General features: G+C 45.9%; 3 protein-coding genes across 3 annotated transcripts; 2 read left to right on the forward strand and 1 right to left on the reverse strand.

Annotated features, from left to right (window-relative positions):
• Window positions 1–198: 198 nt before the first annotated feature.
• On the reverse strand, window positions 199–1,908 carry LOC311308649 (methyltransferase-like 26 B; the record flags this gene model as incomplete). Its single annotated transcript, XM_084437648.1, has 6 exons — window positions 199–246; window positions 327–405; window positions 796–863; window positions 1,016–1,075; window positions 1,174–1,336; window positions 1,709–1,908. 6 exons carry the CDS (start codon window positions 1,906–1,908, stop codon window positions 199–201), a joined length of 618 nt encoding a protein of 205 aa, XP_084293774.1.
• Window positions 1,909–2,251: 343 nt separating this feature from the next.
• On the forward strand, window positions 2,252–5,534 carry mrpl12 (mitochondrial ribosomal protein L12). The gene is made up of 5 exons (XM_084437892.1): window positions 2,252–2,408; window positions 3,246–3,438; window positions 3,536–3,607; window positions 3,785–3,922; window positions 5,022–5,534. Exons 1-5 carry the CDS (start codon window positions 2,350–2,352, stop codon window positions 5,136–5,138), a joined length of 579 nt encoding a protein of 192 aa, XP_084294018.1. The 5' UTR covers window positions 2,252–2,349; the 3' UTR covers window positions 5,139–5,534.
• A 1,363-nt stretch (window positions 5,535–6,897) lies between these two features.
• On the forward strand, window positions 6,898–15,463 carry slc25a10a (solute carrier family 25 member 10a). Its single transcript, XM_084438566.1, has 11 exons — window positions 6,898–7,130; window positions 8,331–8,450; window positions 9,094–9,208; window positions 9,579–9,627; window positions 9,922–9,963; window positions 10,088–10,131; window positions 10,218–10,288; window positions 10,611–10,703; window positions 11,228–11,305; window positions 11,890–11,946; window positions 15,349–15,463. The coding sequence occupies exons 1-11, from the start codon at window positions 7,041–7,043 to the stop codon at window positions 15,448–15,450; spliced, it is 861 nt and encodes a 286-aa protein (XP_084294692.1). The 5' UTR covers window positions 6,898–7,040; the 3' UTR covers window positions 15,451–15,463.
• Window positions 15,464–17,643: the final 2,180 nt, after the last annotated feature.

The raw sequence follows: 17,643 nt of genomic DNA on the forward strand, positions 1-17,643 counted from the left end.
GATAATGCAGAGTGTACAGATTGTTCCCTTGAAGGTAAAACAGGCCACTCTTGGCGATATCCGTCTCCAGCTGAAAGCAATTGGTTCTCTCTGGAGAACGTAGAGGACGCTGTGAGATGTTAGTTGTTTACAGGACACAGCTGGTTGTGGGATTCAGAACATTCCTCTCCGGTGGAGCTAGCTGAGTAAGCTTCTCAATCAAAGCTTTCTGAAGATGAGGCTTTTATTATACTCTTCCATTTCAATCTGAAAAACAAAAAGCATCCGAATGAAGTGAGGAGGAAGACCGATCTCCAGCGTCCAGGGTTCTGGAAGGTTCTACTCACCATCCTCTCCATGCGCAGGCCGTTTCCGTAGGCCAACTGTCTCAGCACATCGATGTCGGGGAGACCCCACTCTGGGTTCCTGTATTGAAAAAACCCAGCAGAACCCGAGGGAGAAACGTGGATATGAGTATCAGTATTGTACTGTAGCTCAGTTGGTAGAGCGGGTCGTTCAGTGATCGAAGGGTCAGTGGTTTGAATCCCAGCTCCAACTGTCCACATGTCGAAGTGTCCTTGAGCAAGACACCTAACCCCAAAATTGCTCCCAATGAGCAGGTTAGCACCTTGCATGGCAGCTACCGCCATTGGTGTGTGAGTATGTGTGTGAATGGGTGAATGAGAGGCCATTGTAAAGCGCTTTGAGTGCCGCTAAGGTGGAAAAGCGCTATATAAGTGTAGTCCATTTACCATTTATTGTTCTAGTGTTAGACACGCAAAAGGAGTAGTCAGCTCTTCCTGATGTCCTACTCACATTCGTTGTAGTTCTTGGTCCAGGTTCTCGTTACAGCTGGGTGTGATGGTGCCGTTGATTCCGTAGGCCTAGCAAGGATGTCATATATTCACAAATGAATACAGCATGTCATTCATCTTTAGAGCTCCCTTAGTCCATGTTACATCATCATCATCATCTTCATCCGCTTATCCAGGGTCGGGTCGCGGAGGCAGCAGCTCCAGCAGTCCATGTTACATACCCCATATATAATCAGGACGCCATTCTGCCGAAGGATCTGGCCTGCTCCTTTGAACACACCCTGGTAATACAATACATTTCACAATACTGTATATTTATTACACATATCCACCAATATTAATTCAGAATAATGATAGCACATACTAGTTTGTACACTACCTCTGCAGTTTTGAATGGGCTGTATTGAAGTAAGTTTATGGCAACAATGACATCGCAGGAGTTCCGTGGAAGCCCCGCCCATTTCTCCCAGGGGTCACTGGCATCCAGGTGGACTGGCTTTAGCACAGTCTTCACTTTTGTTGCCATAATATAAGCTTTAATACTGAAATATGATCACAGAGTTTTTTTTTTTAAAGAGCATGTTGTACACTTCTTCATATCATATTACAAACATCGCCATAATATGCCTGGATATACAGCCTGGGTGACCCCTCACCCAGGCTCGGGGTGGTAAAAGGATAGCCCCTCGGCCCCGAGCCTGGGGGGAGAGGACTCAACAACGTACCCACACAAAGAAGAAGAATCACCATAATAAATAACAGGCCAGCAAGCTGTGTGTCATTAGTGTACATCAGTGGATATACAATCTCTCTTCCGGTTACCTTCAGTTGAGTGTGACTCAATATAGGAGCCTAAATGCTTACGGCCGTTCTGATGTGGGGTCACAGAGGTTAGAGGTTAGAGAGGGACCCACCTGTCACATGACTCTTCTTTGATGTCTGATGGTTGCCAGGTGATGAAGGGCATCTTTAGGGCAAAGTGCACCACATGCTGTCCGGTGCCGGAGCCCAGTTCTAAGGCAAACAATTCCCTGTGCGACTGGTCCTCCAGTACGTTCGACAGCACTGACAACAGTCTGTCCTGGTTCCTGACCGCTAGTGGAGAGACCAGCATGGTCTAGAAAGGATACACTCTAGCGTCTTCCAAGTTATGGACCAAACAATTGTCTTAATGGTTACAAACACTCCAGTGATGCTATAAATGCAGATCTCAAGTCATCAAGACAGATCTGATCTTGGGCTGCAGGAAAAAAAAAGCTAAGGAAATGAGAATGGCATTGGTGATGGATAAGCACCCAAGATGGGATCAGAGATTACCTGGTTAAGAGGATTCTGTGCTCCTCCTCAAATGTAAATTCTAGACAGACGCACGCAATTTAGCTTGTCTGACGTACGGTGCATTGTGGGTAGGTCAGGAAAAAAGAGTGGAGGACGCCATGTGCTTTTGAGAGGGACTGACAAGCTGCACTAGACAGTGATTGGGACTTCGAGGTTGCAGGAAGGAGGCGATCTGGACAGTAGATAGTAGAGACTGGTGACTTGGGGGACCAGTAAGATGTATTGCACCAGGCATTGCATAAGAACCGCGCTGCGGATCGCTGCTAAGACTCGCCGGTAAGGAATCGGGTCACATAACGTTAGCATTGCTAGCTAGTTTACTGTGAAACCCCATTCATCCAGGCTAGCTAACTAGCTAACCCTAGCTTTTCGACTATCTTCAAGGGTATCACATGAAAAGATTTGACATGTATAGACTCAGTTATTACCTACAACACTTCATTGAGATGATCTACAGTTGTGTTCATTTAACTCACATTTCTGTAACTTACTGGTAGCTAGCCGGCTGTATGGTGCATCAGTGATGGAGCTAGCTAGGTTAGCTAATGGTAGCTAGACAAAAGTAGATGTTCTCTACGTTAGTGTTAGCTATACTAGTCAACGGGGTTTTATTCGCCAGCTAACCTCTGTTTGGGATCAAATCGATCAAGAAGAAGAGCTGGAAATCCTCATCCTGACTCTGTTGGTCACGTTTACAGCGCCAAGGTCATGAGTCTCATTCATATGATTGTGTGTGTTGAGACACAAATTGGGACAAATTATGATCATCCCGGATCAGCCTGGCTGTATAAACAGCTCTGGCCTTCAAAAAGACAATAATATGTAATGTTAACGCCAGCAGGCTGGCAAACGCTTCCATATTCAACTGAATTAGCCTCTCAGTTTGCTTAGCTGGCCAAACTGTAGCTGATGCCCCCCCTGAACAATCAATCAATCAATCAAAGCTTTATTTGTATAGCGCATTTCATACCCAGAGGCAACACAATGCGCTTTACAGAGAACAAGGGAGGTGGGTATACGACCCACTCTCTACATATCGACTAGTGGAGGTGGATGACAATGTGGAGATCGAGATGATGATTATAATGAATTCAAAACTGTCTCCCATCTCAGGCAGGAAGTCCAGACACCAGCACTCTGCGCCATCAGGACCCTCAAGACGAGTCCAGGCAGCCCCTCTGATGTCATTGCGTCCCCAGCTTTCGATGGCGCCCCAAAACAGTACACCCCCAAAATCCAACAGCTGGTGAACGACATCGCCAGCCTTACCTTGTTAGAGGTATCGGACCTCAATGAGCTCCTCAAGGTATGTTGAGATTGCTGCATCGACTGCGCATATCACCAGAATTTAAGGCAAATCCATTGCTAGTGTTTTCCTTGTTGATGTTATGTCTCTGTCACAGAAAACGCTGAATATCCAGGATGTTGGAATGATGCCTATGGGTGCCATGGCAGCAGCAGCACCTGTGCCTCAGGTAAGATATTTACTACTATTTGTATCAATCACATTACAACAGTACAGGTGGAATTCTGCATGCCATGAATGAAGATCATACAGATATCATGTCCATCTGATGTCAGACATGGGCATGAATTGGGCACATTAGTGTGAGTAATGTTTTAACCTTCTGTCGTGTTTTTCTTTGTTGCAGGCAGTTGAAGACGAGGCAGCGCCAGTCAAGAAGGAGAAGACTCACTTTACAGTCAAACTGACAGAACTGAAAGCCGCTGAGAAGGTCAAACTCATAAAAGAAGTGAAGAACTGCATCCAAGGCTTGAACCTGGTGCAGGTATGTCTCTATAGATACTCTGTCTGACACTGTACTGTAAAAGGAAGATTGAGACCTCAAGTAGCCTAACTTGGTGACTGTAAGAAAACAGCAGGATACACAGGCATTATGCAAAATAATGACATGACAGTCTGCAATATTTTCAGGGTGATACTTCACAGAATTCATAGTGATGACTTGAGGTTGTTTTTATATAATTAAATACGCACAGAAAAAGCTGAAAATATAAAGGTAGACTACGATATGTAATTGTAGGAGAGTCGGTTACTTTTCAGTTGCAGATTAAAATGTCGCTAGCACAAGCCCAGAAATCAGTCTTGTTGCAGCGTTCGGGCGTTAAGACTACCCCTGTCGAGTGAGGGCGTTAAAAGCACCCTATACACTAGCCAAGCAGTCAAAATGTTTAAGTGATTTAGAGTTTTTGATTGATTTTGGTAGGTTACTATCAGTCCTCTTGTTTATAGTAGTAGAAAGTAGATGCATAATATCGAATTGGAAATTGTTAATTTTCAAGAGTTTGTGGATGTAGAATGTCTGTGGAAGTTCGGAGGGGAGCCAGGTGACGGGTCTCGTTAACGTTACTAGACTAGCAGCCGCATACAAGCCCATTCTGAGACAAATTGTTGTTTTGAGTCTCCTCAATCCAAGAACTAACGCTAGCTAACGTTACTATGCTAAAGGTACACTAGGAGTCATATTCGCCCGTCTGGAAGAATTGCATCCCCACTACCTAGGTACTATCTATGGAAAAAGTACTGTCACATTTTCCGAATATCGGCTTCGACTTGGTACCGAAATATCGGTTTACCGTGACGTCCCTAGCGCGTAGCTGTTTTGTGTTCAGAGATGACAGTTGGTCCTAGTTATGTTCGTCTTTTACAGTCATCCTATATCCTCTTCTCCCCTCCTATATCGGGACCCATGATTTACTGTGAAGGACACACGCAAATCATATTAGCTGCCATAAGATGTAGTTGAATGGGGCTGCCTTATGGAGGCTGTTAACTCCATTTACGAGGAGTGTGTGTGTGTGTGTGTGTTTATGTCCTTTGTATTTCTGTCTATGTGGACATAACAAATGATTCAACTCTCTGTCCAGGCTAAGAAGCTGGTGGAGTCGCTTCCCCAGGAGATCCGGGCCAACGTTTCCAAAGAGGAGGCAAAGAAGCTGAAAGCGGCCTTGGAGGCGGCGGGCGGCACCGTGGTCCTGGAGTAGACCGTCCGTCCCTCGCTGTCCGGCCGCCTGCCGCCACGCCCACCCCATTCCTTCTGTCTGTCTCGCCTTTTTTATACAACCAAGAAGAAAGGAACCGGGGTGGGGGGAGAGACCGCAAGTAAAATGCCTTTTCTTTTGACGTTGCCACAAGCTGTGCCAGTGTCAGGCGGGGCGGTAGAACTCATAGACTGAACTCTCCAGGCAACAAGCCTGAAAACTCTACGCCCAAACCGCCGTTTGTCCATTTATCCATTCGTCTGTTTGTTTATCTGGTACATGTAGCCGGAGGGCTACAGACATGCCGACCCCGGGCCGCTCATTCAGTCTGTCTGTCTGTCTGTGTTAGTCTGGCCGGGGTCGGGACTCATCCTGGATATGGGGACATGGCTGTCGTTGCCTGTGGTGAAAATAAACATGTTAGTACAGCAGGCTTTGTCCCTAAAGACTGATAGGATCAATGAAGATGTGATTAAAGTTGATTGGGTCACATACAGTATCGTGCTTATTGTTGCTCTGTCATGTTTTGGAATGGCTTTCTTGATCTTGAATGAATGAATGGACGTTTGAAGGAGGATGGAGGATACATACCAGTATGTTAATGAACCACTAGGGGGCAGAAGATCTCCACTAGTTAGTTTACTGGTTCACCACAGGTGTAAAAAAGTATGGCCTGGAAGAGAGTCTCTCTCACCCCCCACAAAAATAAAAATGCAAGACTGGCTTCCAGGCTATAAAAATGAAACAGTGGGATGGAAATTGTGTTAATGTTACAGATCATAGATTCCTGTCTAATAAATCTGATAAAATAGAGATACTGTCCAAGTGTTATAGGCTACTATATGTTATACCATATTTGATGTACAACAAGAGCCTGTGGTGGAGGTGACGAGCGCTGATCCTGTTTCCCGTTGTGTTTAATCCCCCGATAACACCCCTCACCCAGGAAGACATCCACTTCATGAAGCAGCTCATTCTGCAGGGAGTGAGGGTCTGGTTACTGTCACCAGCGCCCCCCCCCTCAATCCTCCCTACCCACAAACCTCCTTGGTAGTCTCCCAAGCCCATTCATACTACTGTACTCAGGGAGTCATGTCTCTCTCACACACACACACGCTTAACAGCCATTCAAGACTTAACACAGTTGAAAATACTGATTGAAACTTCAAAAAGGAAATAATGCACAATGGAGAGAAAATGTAGTCTGTGAAGACAATGTTTTATCTAAATATAATAATTGTGTTCTTAACCGCTTGGACTGAGTGTCAACAGCACAACAATATCCTGAGAAGGGCCCCACAAATTACAGCGTCCCTTTCCCCCTGAATGGTGGGCCAGTCTTCAATGTGTTAAATACCATAACAACATAGGGCTCAAGGCAACTGGCTTACTATTTTTACATCGTCACGTAGGCTAGCCTACACTTCCACTGTGAACCAGCTGTGCCCTTTCCTGGCACGGGACGGTGAAGCTGAGATAATTCGCTCATACTGCCTGGTGGCCTATCCGTATCCACTCTGCGCTTATGTGCCACTAGTTTAACGCGTGGACGTAGCGCGTCTCCAGACCATTCGTTCCGGGGCGCACGGGGTACTAAAACGAGGGCACCCTTCAACTTGCACGAGACGCCCTTGGCCGACATGTGGCATTAGAAACAACTAGTAGTTTACGAGTTTAGCTGCAGTGTCATTCGGCTACAACTTTATAAATACTTGAATTATATTATTTGGCCATGATGAGATGTGTGCCCGGAACCCAATCACCGCCACCGTTGGAGATTATGTGCGACGCAACTAAGTCGAGGTAGTTGAATAGAACAAGCGAAGCCAGTCTGATTTCCGACACGTAGCAGCACGACGAAACGTTTTAATTGGGATTTAGTTGATCGATTCATTTATCACAAAAATGACCGAGAAGCGCATTTCACGCTGGTACTTCGGTGGAGTGTCCTCTAGCGCTGCTGCTTGCATTACTCACCCGTTAGATTTGATCAAGGTAAGTTTTCAGTGCTTCACGAGATTCCCATGCACCTGAGTGCCTGGATCACTGATTTATCCCAGGTGTGCAAATTAAGCTCACGCACAGTAATGGTGCATTCGTTTGTGGTCGGAGGTGGCAAGTCGCAAGTGGCAAAATACCTACTTCCGACCTGTGTGCATTCAGATATATACCATTATATCACAGTTACCTAGTTATATCTATATACCATTATATCACAGTTACCTAGTTATATCTATATACCATTATATCACAGTTACCTAGTTATATCTATATACCATTATATCACAGTTACCTAGTTATATCTATATACCATTATATCACAGTTACCTAGTTATATCTAGTGCATTCGAGCAACTGGGGGCTGAGAAACATGTCCGAATTTGCGACGAGGAAGTGCGAGTTCATGAGGTGTTTTATTTAATCATTCCTAGTAGCAAGTCGCAATTTGCCACCTCCCAGTTATAAACGAATGCATCATAACCTACAACCCAAAGAAGCCACGTGCGCCGGAAAAGCCTGTAGGCCACGCCGGGTTCAGAACAAAACTCATTTTGAGTTTTGAGTACATGAGATTTTGAGTACATGTTGGTCCACAACATGTAAAATAAGCGGTAATTATAGACTCAGTAGCCTAGTGTCATGATAGCTGATGGATCTGGATCGCACACTCGCATTGACTACAGTGATAGCCTGGCCTTTATTTTGCCAAATGTTAATTGAATGGAATTCGTAATTGTTCCACAGCTAGTGACAACATTGGCTTAATTTGACAACATAGCAAGTAGCTTTAAAAGATTGTCTATATACTTTACATTTTCCCATCAGTGGACTACTGTCTACTTGGACACACATTCTCACAGTAATAAATAGGCTAGCGTGTTCATGCCCTGGTGGAGGGTTGTGACTGTGTGGGGTGGCAGTTATTATCAATGACATCACTTCCAGTTGTCAGTCATAAATTTAGACTCAGTGAATGAAAGAGCAAGGAAAAGTGTTTGGCGTGTCGCTTGAAAACCTTCATAATATTATAAATTTCAAGGTATTTTACATAATGTCTTCTGTAGGCTACTTAGATTTTATTCTTAGCTCACTGATTGGTCTGCTCTGTCTGACGTGCTGTGATTGGTCTGCTCTGTCTGACGTGCTGTGATTGGTCTGCTGTGTCTGACGTGCTGTTACCCCCCCCCCCCCCAGGTGCACCTACAGACGCAGCAGGAGGTGAGGATGAGGATGGTGGCCATGGCTCAGAGTGTGGTGAGGAGGGAGGGGGTGTTGGCCCTCTACAGCGGCCTGAGCGCATCCCTCTGCCGACAGGTGAGTGCACACAACGCAACAGCGGCTGTATAGCTCAGGAGGTAGAGCGGGTCGTCCAGTGACCGCAGGGTCGGCGGTTCGAATCCCGCCACATGTCGAAGTGTCCTCGGGCAAGACGCTGAACCACAAATTGCTCCCAATGAGCAGGCTAGCACCTTGCATGGCTGCTGCCGCCATTGGTGTGTGAATGTGTGTAGGAATGGGTGAATGAGAGGCCTTCATTGTAAAGCGCTTTGGATAAAATCGCTATATAAGTGCAGTCCGTTTACCATTTACAAGACACTCAACACATACACTGTTTAGGTAGCCTGGCGTCGCCAGCCTGATCTCGTGAGCTCATGTTCTATTTCACTCCACAGATCAGTCTGGACATCCAACTGTTCTAACCGAATCCACTCAAACCGAGATGCAATCACAACCGTTTATCTAATATGGGGTGGGTTTAATAAGATGACGGGACATTTTTGCTGATTGGTTGTAGGTCTGTCCAGAGGCATTTTGATCTACGCCCGTTGGTAACGCCCCTTGGGAATCGGAAAGCGTTTCCAGAACCTTCACATTTTTACGAATTCATCTGGCGAAGCTAGGCTACTGTTTACGTCCCACCCAGATAAACTGATGCCACCTTTGTCCCCCTGTCCAGATGACCTACTCTCTGTCACGCTTTGCCATCTATGAGACAGTGAGGGACATACTGGGCAGCAGAAACAAAGGACCCATGCCCTTTTACCAGAAGGTCGTCCTGGGGGCCTTCGGAGGTAGGCACTGCCACGCAGCTTTGCACAGTTTCTCCCAGAGACCAGGGGCTTGAATATATCAAGCATCTCAGAGTAGGCGTGCTGATCTCGGATCTGTTGTCCCTTTGAATGAAATCATACGGAGAGGTGGGGCCCTGATCCTAGATCAGCACTCCTACTCTGAGACACTTAATAAATACACGTCCAGATGTTGGGGCCCTGATCCTAGATCAGCACTCCTGCTCTGAGACACTTAATAAATACAGGTACAGATGTTGGGGCCCTGATCCTAGATCAGCACTCCTACTCTGAGACACTTAATAAATACAGGTCCAGATGTTGGGCAGTAGTGTTAAGATGTTTCCCTCACTTCATCTCTGCTTCTCCGTAGGTTTCACAGGTGGATTTATAGGGACTCCAGCAGACATGGTTAATGTTAGGTGAGTATATATACATATACCATTTTTTCATATACATTTTTTTTCATATACTTATTTTAATTTAATACAACCATGTGTATTTCCTGAGGAGAGCTAACTCACATAACTCACATCATATGTTCTCTTTTTTATTTTTTATTTTTTTTACAATGCATGCAATTGTTAGGAGTTGTTCTGTTTTTTGTCAATAGATATGTTGCCATTCTGATGTGATGTACAGTTCTAATATTTCCACGTTGATGGGGTAACAGTATTTCGTTGCGCTTTAACGTGCGTGGATATTTTACCGTCCAGAATGCAGAATGACGTTAAGTTGCCAGTGGAGCTTAGGAGAAAGTGAGTATCGTATGTGTGAGTTACAATAAAAACACGTTTCTTTTACATTTTCACTTTATGGGGTTGTGTGTCGTGCATGTTCTGAGTTTCATCAGTGTGTCCTGTGTCTTGGTGTCCCGAGCAGCTATGCCCATGCACTAGATGGACTGTTTCGCGTTTGGAAAGAGGGTAAGGATGATTGGGGTCAGTTGGATCGAGACGAGACTTGCTGTGTGCTGCACAACAGTTGCTTCCATGACACTCTTTCTCTGTAGAGGGAATGAGGAAGCTGTTCTCTGGGGCCACGATGGCATCAACTAGAGGAGCACTGGTTACTGTTGGACAGGTGAGAGGTGTGTGTGTGTGTGTGTGTGTGTGTGTGTGTGTGTGTGTGTGTGTGTGTGTGTGTGTGTGTGTGTGTGTGTGTGTGTGGTGTGTGTGTGTGTGTGTGTGTGTGTGTGTGTGTGGTGTGTGTGGTGTGTGTGTGTGAGGGAGACTAAAGTGCACTAATGTTTTGTTTTGTCCTTGTTATGGCACCTTTGCACTGTATGTAGCAGCCTGTATGTCCAAGACACATTTCCCTCGGGACAAATAAATGAATCTTGAATCTTAAAGTTCACTTAGGTAGATTTGTCATAGTGACCTCTACACTTTTTTTCCGTTCTCAGCTGGCCTGTTATGACCAGTCGAAGCAGCTAGTTCTGGGCACCGGGTATATGACGGACAACATCCTCACCCACTTCCTGGCTAGCCTCTTCGCAGTGAGTGTTCTGACTACCACGAGTTGACATCCGAATTAGGAACGTTGTGTGTGTGTTCCTGGCGTGGTGCAAAACACGCTTCACAAACCTACTGGTCCGCCTGACTGATCTACAAATCAGGGGGACTAGGTATTTAAAATGACTTGTGATTTGTAGATCAGTCAAGCTACCCAGTCGAGTTGAGCCACCTGCATGTGTTTGAACAATGCAACCACGCAAATTGTTATGACATAAGCTGTGTTCGGAATCGCTCCCTCGTTCCCTCACTCCCTATTCCCTATGGGGTTCACCATGTAGTGAACTACCTAGGGAACGGAGAAAATGTAGGGTACATGCACTGTTCCCTGCAAATCAAGGTGAATTGTGGGTAATAAATGGTGGACTATATAGGGAACGAAAATTCCGTGGAGAATTCGGACACTACAAACAAAATGGCTGACGCCCTATATAGTGCACTATATAGTGAATAGGGAGCGATTCCGAACACAGTGAGTATGTATGTAATGTTGTCCCTCTGTGTGTAGGGAGGCTGTGCCACCATCTTGTGTCAACCCCTGGATGTGTTGAAGACCAGGCTGATGAACTCAAAAGGAGAATATAGGGTGAGTATGGCTTCATGGTGTAGGTACAGGATCACAGGTGTGAAGGAGTGGCAGTTCTGATGTTGTCAGCGGTTTGTTGTGATTTCTTCGGGGATCCGTCTGTCAGTCTGCCTCTCATCGCTCTGCCAGAGGTTTGGGCTCGATGGGCCGTGGAGAACATGGCACGACTTGAATGAACAGACATTCTCTCTCTTCCAAAATAGAAAAGAGATTCGCCGCACACAACGGATGAAAATAAGGTCGATTTTATTGAATGACGCGTTTCGCCTTACGGCTTCATCTGGAACCTGAAGGCGAAACGCGTTGTTCAATAAAATCGACCTTATTTTCATCCGTTGTGTGCGGCGAAACTATTTTCTATTTTTGATGTTGTATTACTTTCCTGACATCGCCAGCGCCAACAGGAGAAGATCTGGGCTGAGTTTCCCAGAGGCATCGTAGCGCTACGTTCATCGTAGCGCTATGATGAACGCCATAGCTTACGATGAACGTAGCGCTACGATGCCTCTGGGAAACTCAGCCCTGAGCTGTGCAGGGCAATCTACTTTTAGACATTCTCTCTCTGTGTGTTCTGTGTGTTCCAGGGGGTGTTCCACTGTCTGACAGAAACCGCTAAGCTGGGACCCAAGGCTTTCTACAAGGTAATCTTCCGTCTAGGGCTGGGCGATATCTCAAATTCGATTGATTCAGGTTTTGGTTTTTGAACGATGTGAGATAAGTGCTTCCTCTGCTGCCACAGTTACTCAAACGCCGGCATCAGCACTTCTCTCAGGGCACATATCAAAATCTATTTTTTCTCCCTCCGACTTTTCTAATCTTTCAAATTAGATTTTGTTTTGTTGTCTCTCTCTGCCGATCGCTCAGCTGTTTGTGGTCGCGTTAACGCGAGTTATCTTTCTCTCTGCTGCAAGGTAACAAGCAAACAAACATGGGTTTTCAGAGAGGTGGTTATTCTCATGCAATGAAAGAGTAATGGATTCATTTGGAGATGTGACTCGTCGCTGTAGCAGTTCTCCATTTGGGCCATTTGCATTAGCCTACCCTGCTGAAGGCCTACTCTGTAGTAGGACATCTAGGCCTATAGGAATTGATGACATGGACTACTTGTTGGGGGTGGCTGTAGCTCAGTTGGTAGAGCGGGTTGTTCAATGATCGAAGGGTCAGTGGTTCGAATCCCGGCTCCGACTGTCCACATGTCGAAGTGTCCTTGAGCAAGACACCAAACACCAAATTGCTCCCAATGAGCAGGTTAGCACCTTGCATGGCAGCTACCGCTATTGGTGTGTGAATGTGTGTGTGAATGGGTGAATGAGAGGCCATTGTAAAGCGCTTTGAGTGCCGCTAAGGTGGAAAAGCGCTATATAAGTGCAGTCCATTTACACATCGTTGGTGGATGAATACAGAGCCATGGTGGTAGTGTCCGCGTTGCCATCAAACTCCGCTATAAGGATCCTTACGGTGTGCTTTTCAACCTGAAGGAGTCTTACAGGCCCGGGAACTCAGCATTAGTCCCTCACCACCTGTCGCTGCCTGGGCCGCATTGCGCCATGCAGTCGAGGTGAAGAACAAGCTCCCTCCCATTCTGCTGCACATGATTGGGTCTGAGTCAAACCCTTAAATAGTGAGCCTGCGTCTGTGCAAGCTCCCGATAGCCCAAGCAGGAAGTGCACGTGTCAAAGCGATGCCAGAGGAAACGGAATATAAATTAAAGTTCCGTCTTTCTACACCAATTATTTTAGATGGGCTTCTGTAAACAAACTTGTTTTCCTCGCGTTGATTCCACAGACTCAAAGAAAATCACGGAATGTGGTGTCAAAAGATAAAACCAAAATAAATAGAACATCGCTTTATCCCTAGATCGCTTGACTTGTAGAAAACTCCTTAAACGCCTGCATTCATGCATAGCCGGCAGAAACACATAAATCTAAAGAACCCTAGCTCAAATTTACTTCATATATTTCATTATTTCCAGGGACAATGTTACAAGCAAAGCAGCTGATTCCTCTGTGACATGCAAATGCCTCTTCATAAAAAAGGAATGCTGCCAAAGAGGTGATTGATTGATTGATTTGTCTCAACAGGGACTGCGCAGTATTGGATTTTTCATAATTTCTCATTATATATTCATGTGTTTCATGATAGTGATTTATGTTTTTATTATAAGTCATAATTAAAAACCTTTTTCCTATAAATCATCTAAATATGGCATTAAATATGCTATTTATCTACCCTCCACCGCGATTGAGAGTGCCCTCCTCAGCTGTGAGTGAAACTTAATTTGGAGTCCATCTAAACAGAAAAAAATAGATTCAAATCGTGAATCGTCCATAACAGTGAAAAAAAATGGAGATTTCATATTTTGGCCATATCGCCCAGCCCTACAGTACTTCTGTCACTGTCCATTGGAAAGCACAGAAAGCTCTTATTCAGACATCTTTATTTTTGGCTGGACCACTACAGCTGGGAAGCCCTACAAACGCAAATGACTGACTGACTGGCTGATTGAGTGATGAAGTTACACCATTGGTCGAATTTTCGCACACGTGATGGAAATGAGGAAATGACAAGCTGCAGGAGCAAGTGTGTTTCACCCACTAGCTGTGTTCGGAATCGAACTGACCGTGTGGTGTGTAACTGACCGTGTGGTGTGTAACTGATAGTGTGGTGTGTAACTGACAGGGTGGTGTGTAACTGACGTGTGTAACTGACCGTGTGGTGTGTAACTGACCGTGTGGTGTGTAACTGACAGCGTGGTGTGTAACTGACAGTGAGGTGTGTAACTGACGTGTGTAACTGACCGTGTGGTGTGTAACTGACAGCGTGGTGTGTAACTGACTGAGGTGTGTAACTAGTGAGGTGTGTAACTGACGTGTGTAACTGACCGTGTGGTGTGTAACTGACAGCGTGGTGTGTAACTGACTGAGGTGTGTAACTAGTGAGGTGTGTAACTGACGTGTGTAACTGACCGTGTGGTGTGTAACTGACAGCGTGGTGTGTAACTGACAGTGAGGTGTGTAACTGACGTGTGTAACTGACCGTGTGGTGTGTAACTGACTGAGGTGTGTAACTGACAGTGTGGTGTGTAACTGACGTGTGTAACTGACCGTGTGGTGTGTAACTGACTGAGGTGTGTAACTACAGTGTGGTGTGTAACTGACAGTGTGGTAACTAACAGCGCGGTGTGTAACTGACAGTGTGGTGTGTAACTGACCGTGTGGTAACTGACCGTGTGGTGTGTAACTGACAGTGTGGTGTGTAACTGACCGTGTGGTGTGTAACTGACCGTGTGGTGTGTAACTGACAGTGAGGTGTGTAACTGACCGTGTGCTGTGTAACTGACTGAGGTGTGTAACTGACCGTGTGGTGTGTAACTGACGTGTGTAACTGACCGTGTGGTGTGTAACTGACGTGTGGTGTGTAACTGACGTGTGGTGTGTAACTGAGCGTGTGGTGTGTAAATGACAGCGTGGTGTGTAAATGACAGCGTGGTGTGTAACTGACCGTGTGGTGTGTAACTAAGCGTGTGGTGTGTAACTGACCGTGTGGTGTGTAACTGACTTGTGTAACTAAGCGTGTGCTGTGTAACTGACCGTGTGGTGTGTAACTGAGCGTGTGGTGTGTAACTGACGTGTGTAACTGACCGTGTGGTGTGTAACTGACCGTGTGGTGTGTAACTGATAGTGTGGTGTGTAACTGACCGTGTGGTGTGTAACTGACTGAGGTGTGTAACTAGTGAGGTGTGTAACTGACCGTGGGGTGTGTAACTGACGTGTGTAACTGACCGTGTGGTGTGTAACTGACCGTGTGGTGTGTAACTGACGTGTGTAACTGACCGTGTGGTGTGTAACTGACCGTGTGGTGTGTAACTGACTTGTGTAACTGACCGTGTGGTGTGTAACTGACTTGTGTAACTGACCGTGTGGTGTGTAACTGACGTGTGTAACTGATCGTGTGGTGTGTAACTGACGTGTGTAACTGACGTGTGTAACTGACCGTGTGGTGTGTAACTGACGTGTGTAACTGACCATGTGGTGTGTATCCAGGGCCTCGTTCCTGCTGGAATCCGGCTCATCCCCCACACGGTCCTGACCTTCATCTTCCTGGAGCAGCTGAGGATGTCCTTTGGCATCGTGGTCATCACCTGAGAGGAGGCCATCCACTCCTAACTCTGACTCCGACTCCTGTCAGCCCCAAAGCCAGAGCCTCACCCTGCCCTGCCCTGTCCTCCATGTTGGGGATACCGGCTCCTCCATGTTGGGGATACTGGCTCAGTGGCTGTGAGCAGGCTACCCCCCCTCCTCTCCCCTCTACCTCCTCACTTTCCCCTCCACCCAATACAGACCAACTGGACCGGAGAGGCTCGCTGACCGGGAAGAGACCCAAGACCAGGAAAGACGTCACGGCTGCATGACTGTAGCTCTCACTTTAACCACTAAAGAGGCTCACATACTCTGGGAGGCCCCACAGTGACCGGAACAGGACACGTCCGTCTCAACTGGTCGTACTTCATACTGTGGATGTCTTATTGGGTCAGGTGACTGAATGGATTCGTGATTTGGGACGTGGGGCAGAACCTTGAACATGTAGTGATACGTCCCTCATTGGAGCATTACTGGAACTGAACAGCCGACTCCACTTCCACTCATCCTACACCTGCTGCCGTTTTAAAAACATCCAGCAGAGGGCAGTATTACACTATGATAACCTATGTCTGTTGTGTGTGGCTTTGTGAACTAAAACAAAGGGATATACTTTTATCTTTAATGTATTTGTTATAACAAAGTCCATTGCCAATTTGTTCTTGTTTTTATACTGTAGATTAATATTACAAACCTTCACTGTGTTGACGGCAAAAATAGAACCTCATGATTGATCTATGGACTATCAAACCTAATTTGAAGCCAGTTTCATTTGATTTGTGAATATATGCTGATTAAAAAAAAGGATTAGAATTCTGTTCACATGGGCGTATGTCTGTAGTCTTAAGAGAATAGCTTCACGCTTAGTTGTGTATTTAGTAGGTGTGCATTTCTCTGGCTTAAATGAATTGTGGTGTGCCAACTTGTCTCAAACAGCAGCCCTTTTAGCTTCTCAACCACTGCAGCTCATTTCAGCAGGGGACTATCTGGACAGGATCGGTGCTAAAAGTGTTGGGACGCCTCCAAAACAACAACACTTCAGTCTACCTGCACGGAGGTTGCAACACCCCATGTGCTCTTTGTCACAGACATCAACAGTTCCTGTGCGGATCCTGTAACATAAGTTGATTATAAAGTGTATAGACTTGATGCAGATGTCCCCTAATATTCTTAGGAGTCTATTTCCCAGGGTGCAGTGCGTGTGTGGTGGTGGCGGTGATGGGGGGGGGGGTTTTCTTGATTGCTCACTAGCATGAGACAATATATCGTTCTCAAATTTTCAAAAGTCCTGATAAACTGCCATGTCACATAGTTGACCTCCTGCCCTCCCCCTGTCTCCCGGGGCGACGCTGCAGGCGACGGAGCCAACTCGGGAGTCGCTGCGCATTCCGTCAGCTGTCAGGAGGTTAAGTGAAGGTTGTAGGAGTGGAACAATTAGACCTCAATTCCACGCGCAGACGTGCACGTTCACTCTGCGGAGATCTGTTGACTGTACGTGGCCTTGGAAGTGTCATGTGACCCTGGCTGGATTTTATAGCCTGATTGCTTTCTTTACTGCGCCATTTGAATAGAGAGACATCATAGCAGGGCTATTAGACCAACGATTTTTGTATATCTATAACTCATCTGCTCGACTCAACTAGATTATGTGAGTTGTTACCCAAGCATGCACAGACTCCTTCCACTTGTGGAGAGACACTATTAACCTCAATGGTTGTCATGGCGCTCCATTATGGATTTTGATGATATACGCCTATTTAATAAGAACTGTTAATGCGCCATGTAAGACTAGTCACGTAGTCTCTCTCTCTCATTGAGTGGGAATATCTAATCCCTGACACACTGACTGATGCAGAATTATTCTTGTGGTTTGTTTTATCAGGCACTCTATCAGAATACTGAGCATGTCCAACGGGGGGAAAATCCATTAGGGATGTGGCTAATGTAATGCCACAAGCCTGGAACTAACTGCTCCCCTCTCTGTTTATGAATATGACTAATTACAGTAATGCCAGTAATTGGGAAATGGAATCCCTATAGGAGCGCATGGTGTGTGGTCTCACACCAGTGGAGGTCAGGAATGATACATTGTCTCCTCTTTCATAGTTCCCTCTTGGGCCGTTTCCATGTTTATCTATTTGAATGGGCTTTATAGTGGCTATTCTTAGTGCTATCCATCCTGTCTGGAACTGATGGTGA

This window comes from Borostomias antarcticus (genome assembly GCF_949987555.1).
Source record: "Borostomias antarcticus genome assembly, chromosome: 5".
Taxonomy (NCBI): Eukaryota; Metazoa; Chordata; class Actinopteri; order Stomiiformes; family Stomiidae; genus Borostomias; species Borostomias antarcticus.

Bases quoted from the DNA above. Each gene is read 5' to 3' on its own strand.
- mrpl12 (XM_084437892.1), top strand. From the start codon at position 2,350: ATGTATTGCACCAGGCATTGCATAAGAACCGCGCTGCGGATCGCTGCT. The intron at 2,409-3,245 runs GTAAGGAATCGG...CTCCCATCTCAG, and splicing joins ATCGCTGCTAAGACTCGCCG to GCAGGAAGTCCAGACACCAG. The intron at 3,608-3,784 runs GTAAGATATTTA...TCTTTGTTGCAG, and splicing joins CAGCAGCACCTGTGCCTCAG to GCAGTTGAAGACGAGGCAGC.
- slc25a10a (XM_084438566.1), top strand. From the start codon at position 7,041: ATGACCGAGAAGCGCATTTCACGCTGGTACTTCGGTGGAGTGTCCTCT. The intron at 11,306-11,889 runs GTGAGTATGGCT...TGTGTGTTCCAG, and splicing joins ACTCAAAAGGAGAATATAGG to GGGGTGTTCCACTGTCTGAC. The intron at 11,947-15,348 runs GTAATCTTCCGT...GTGTGTATCCAG, and splicing joins GACCCAAGGCTTTCTACAAG to GGCCTCGTTCCTGCTGGAAT.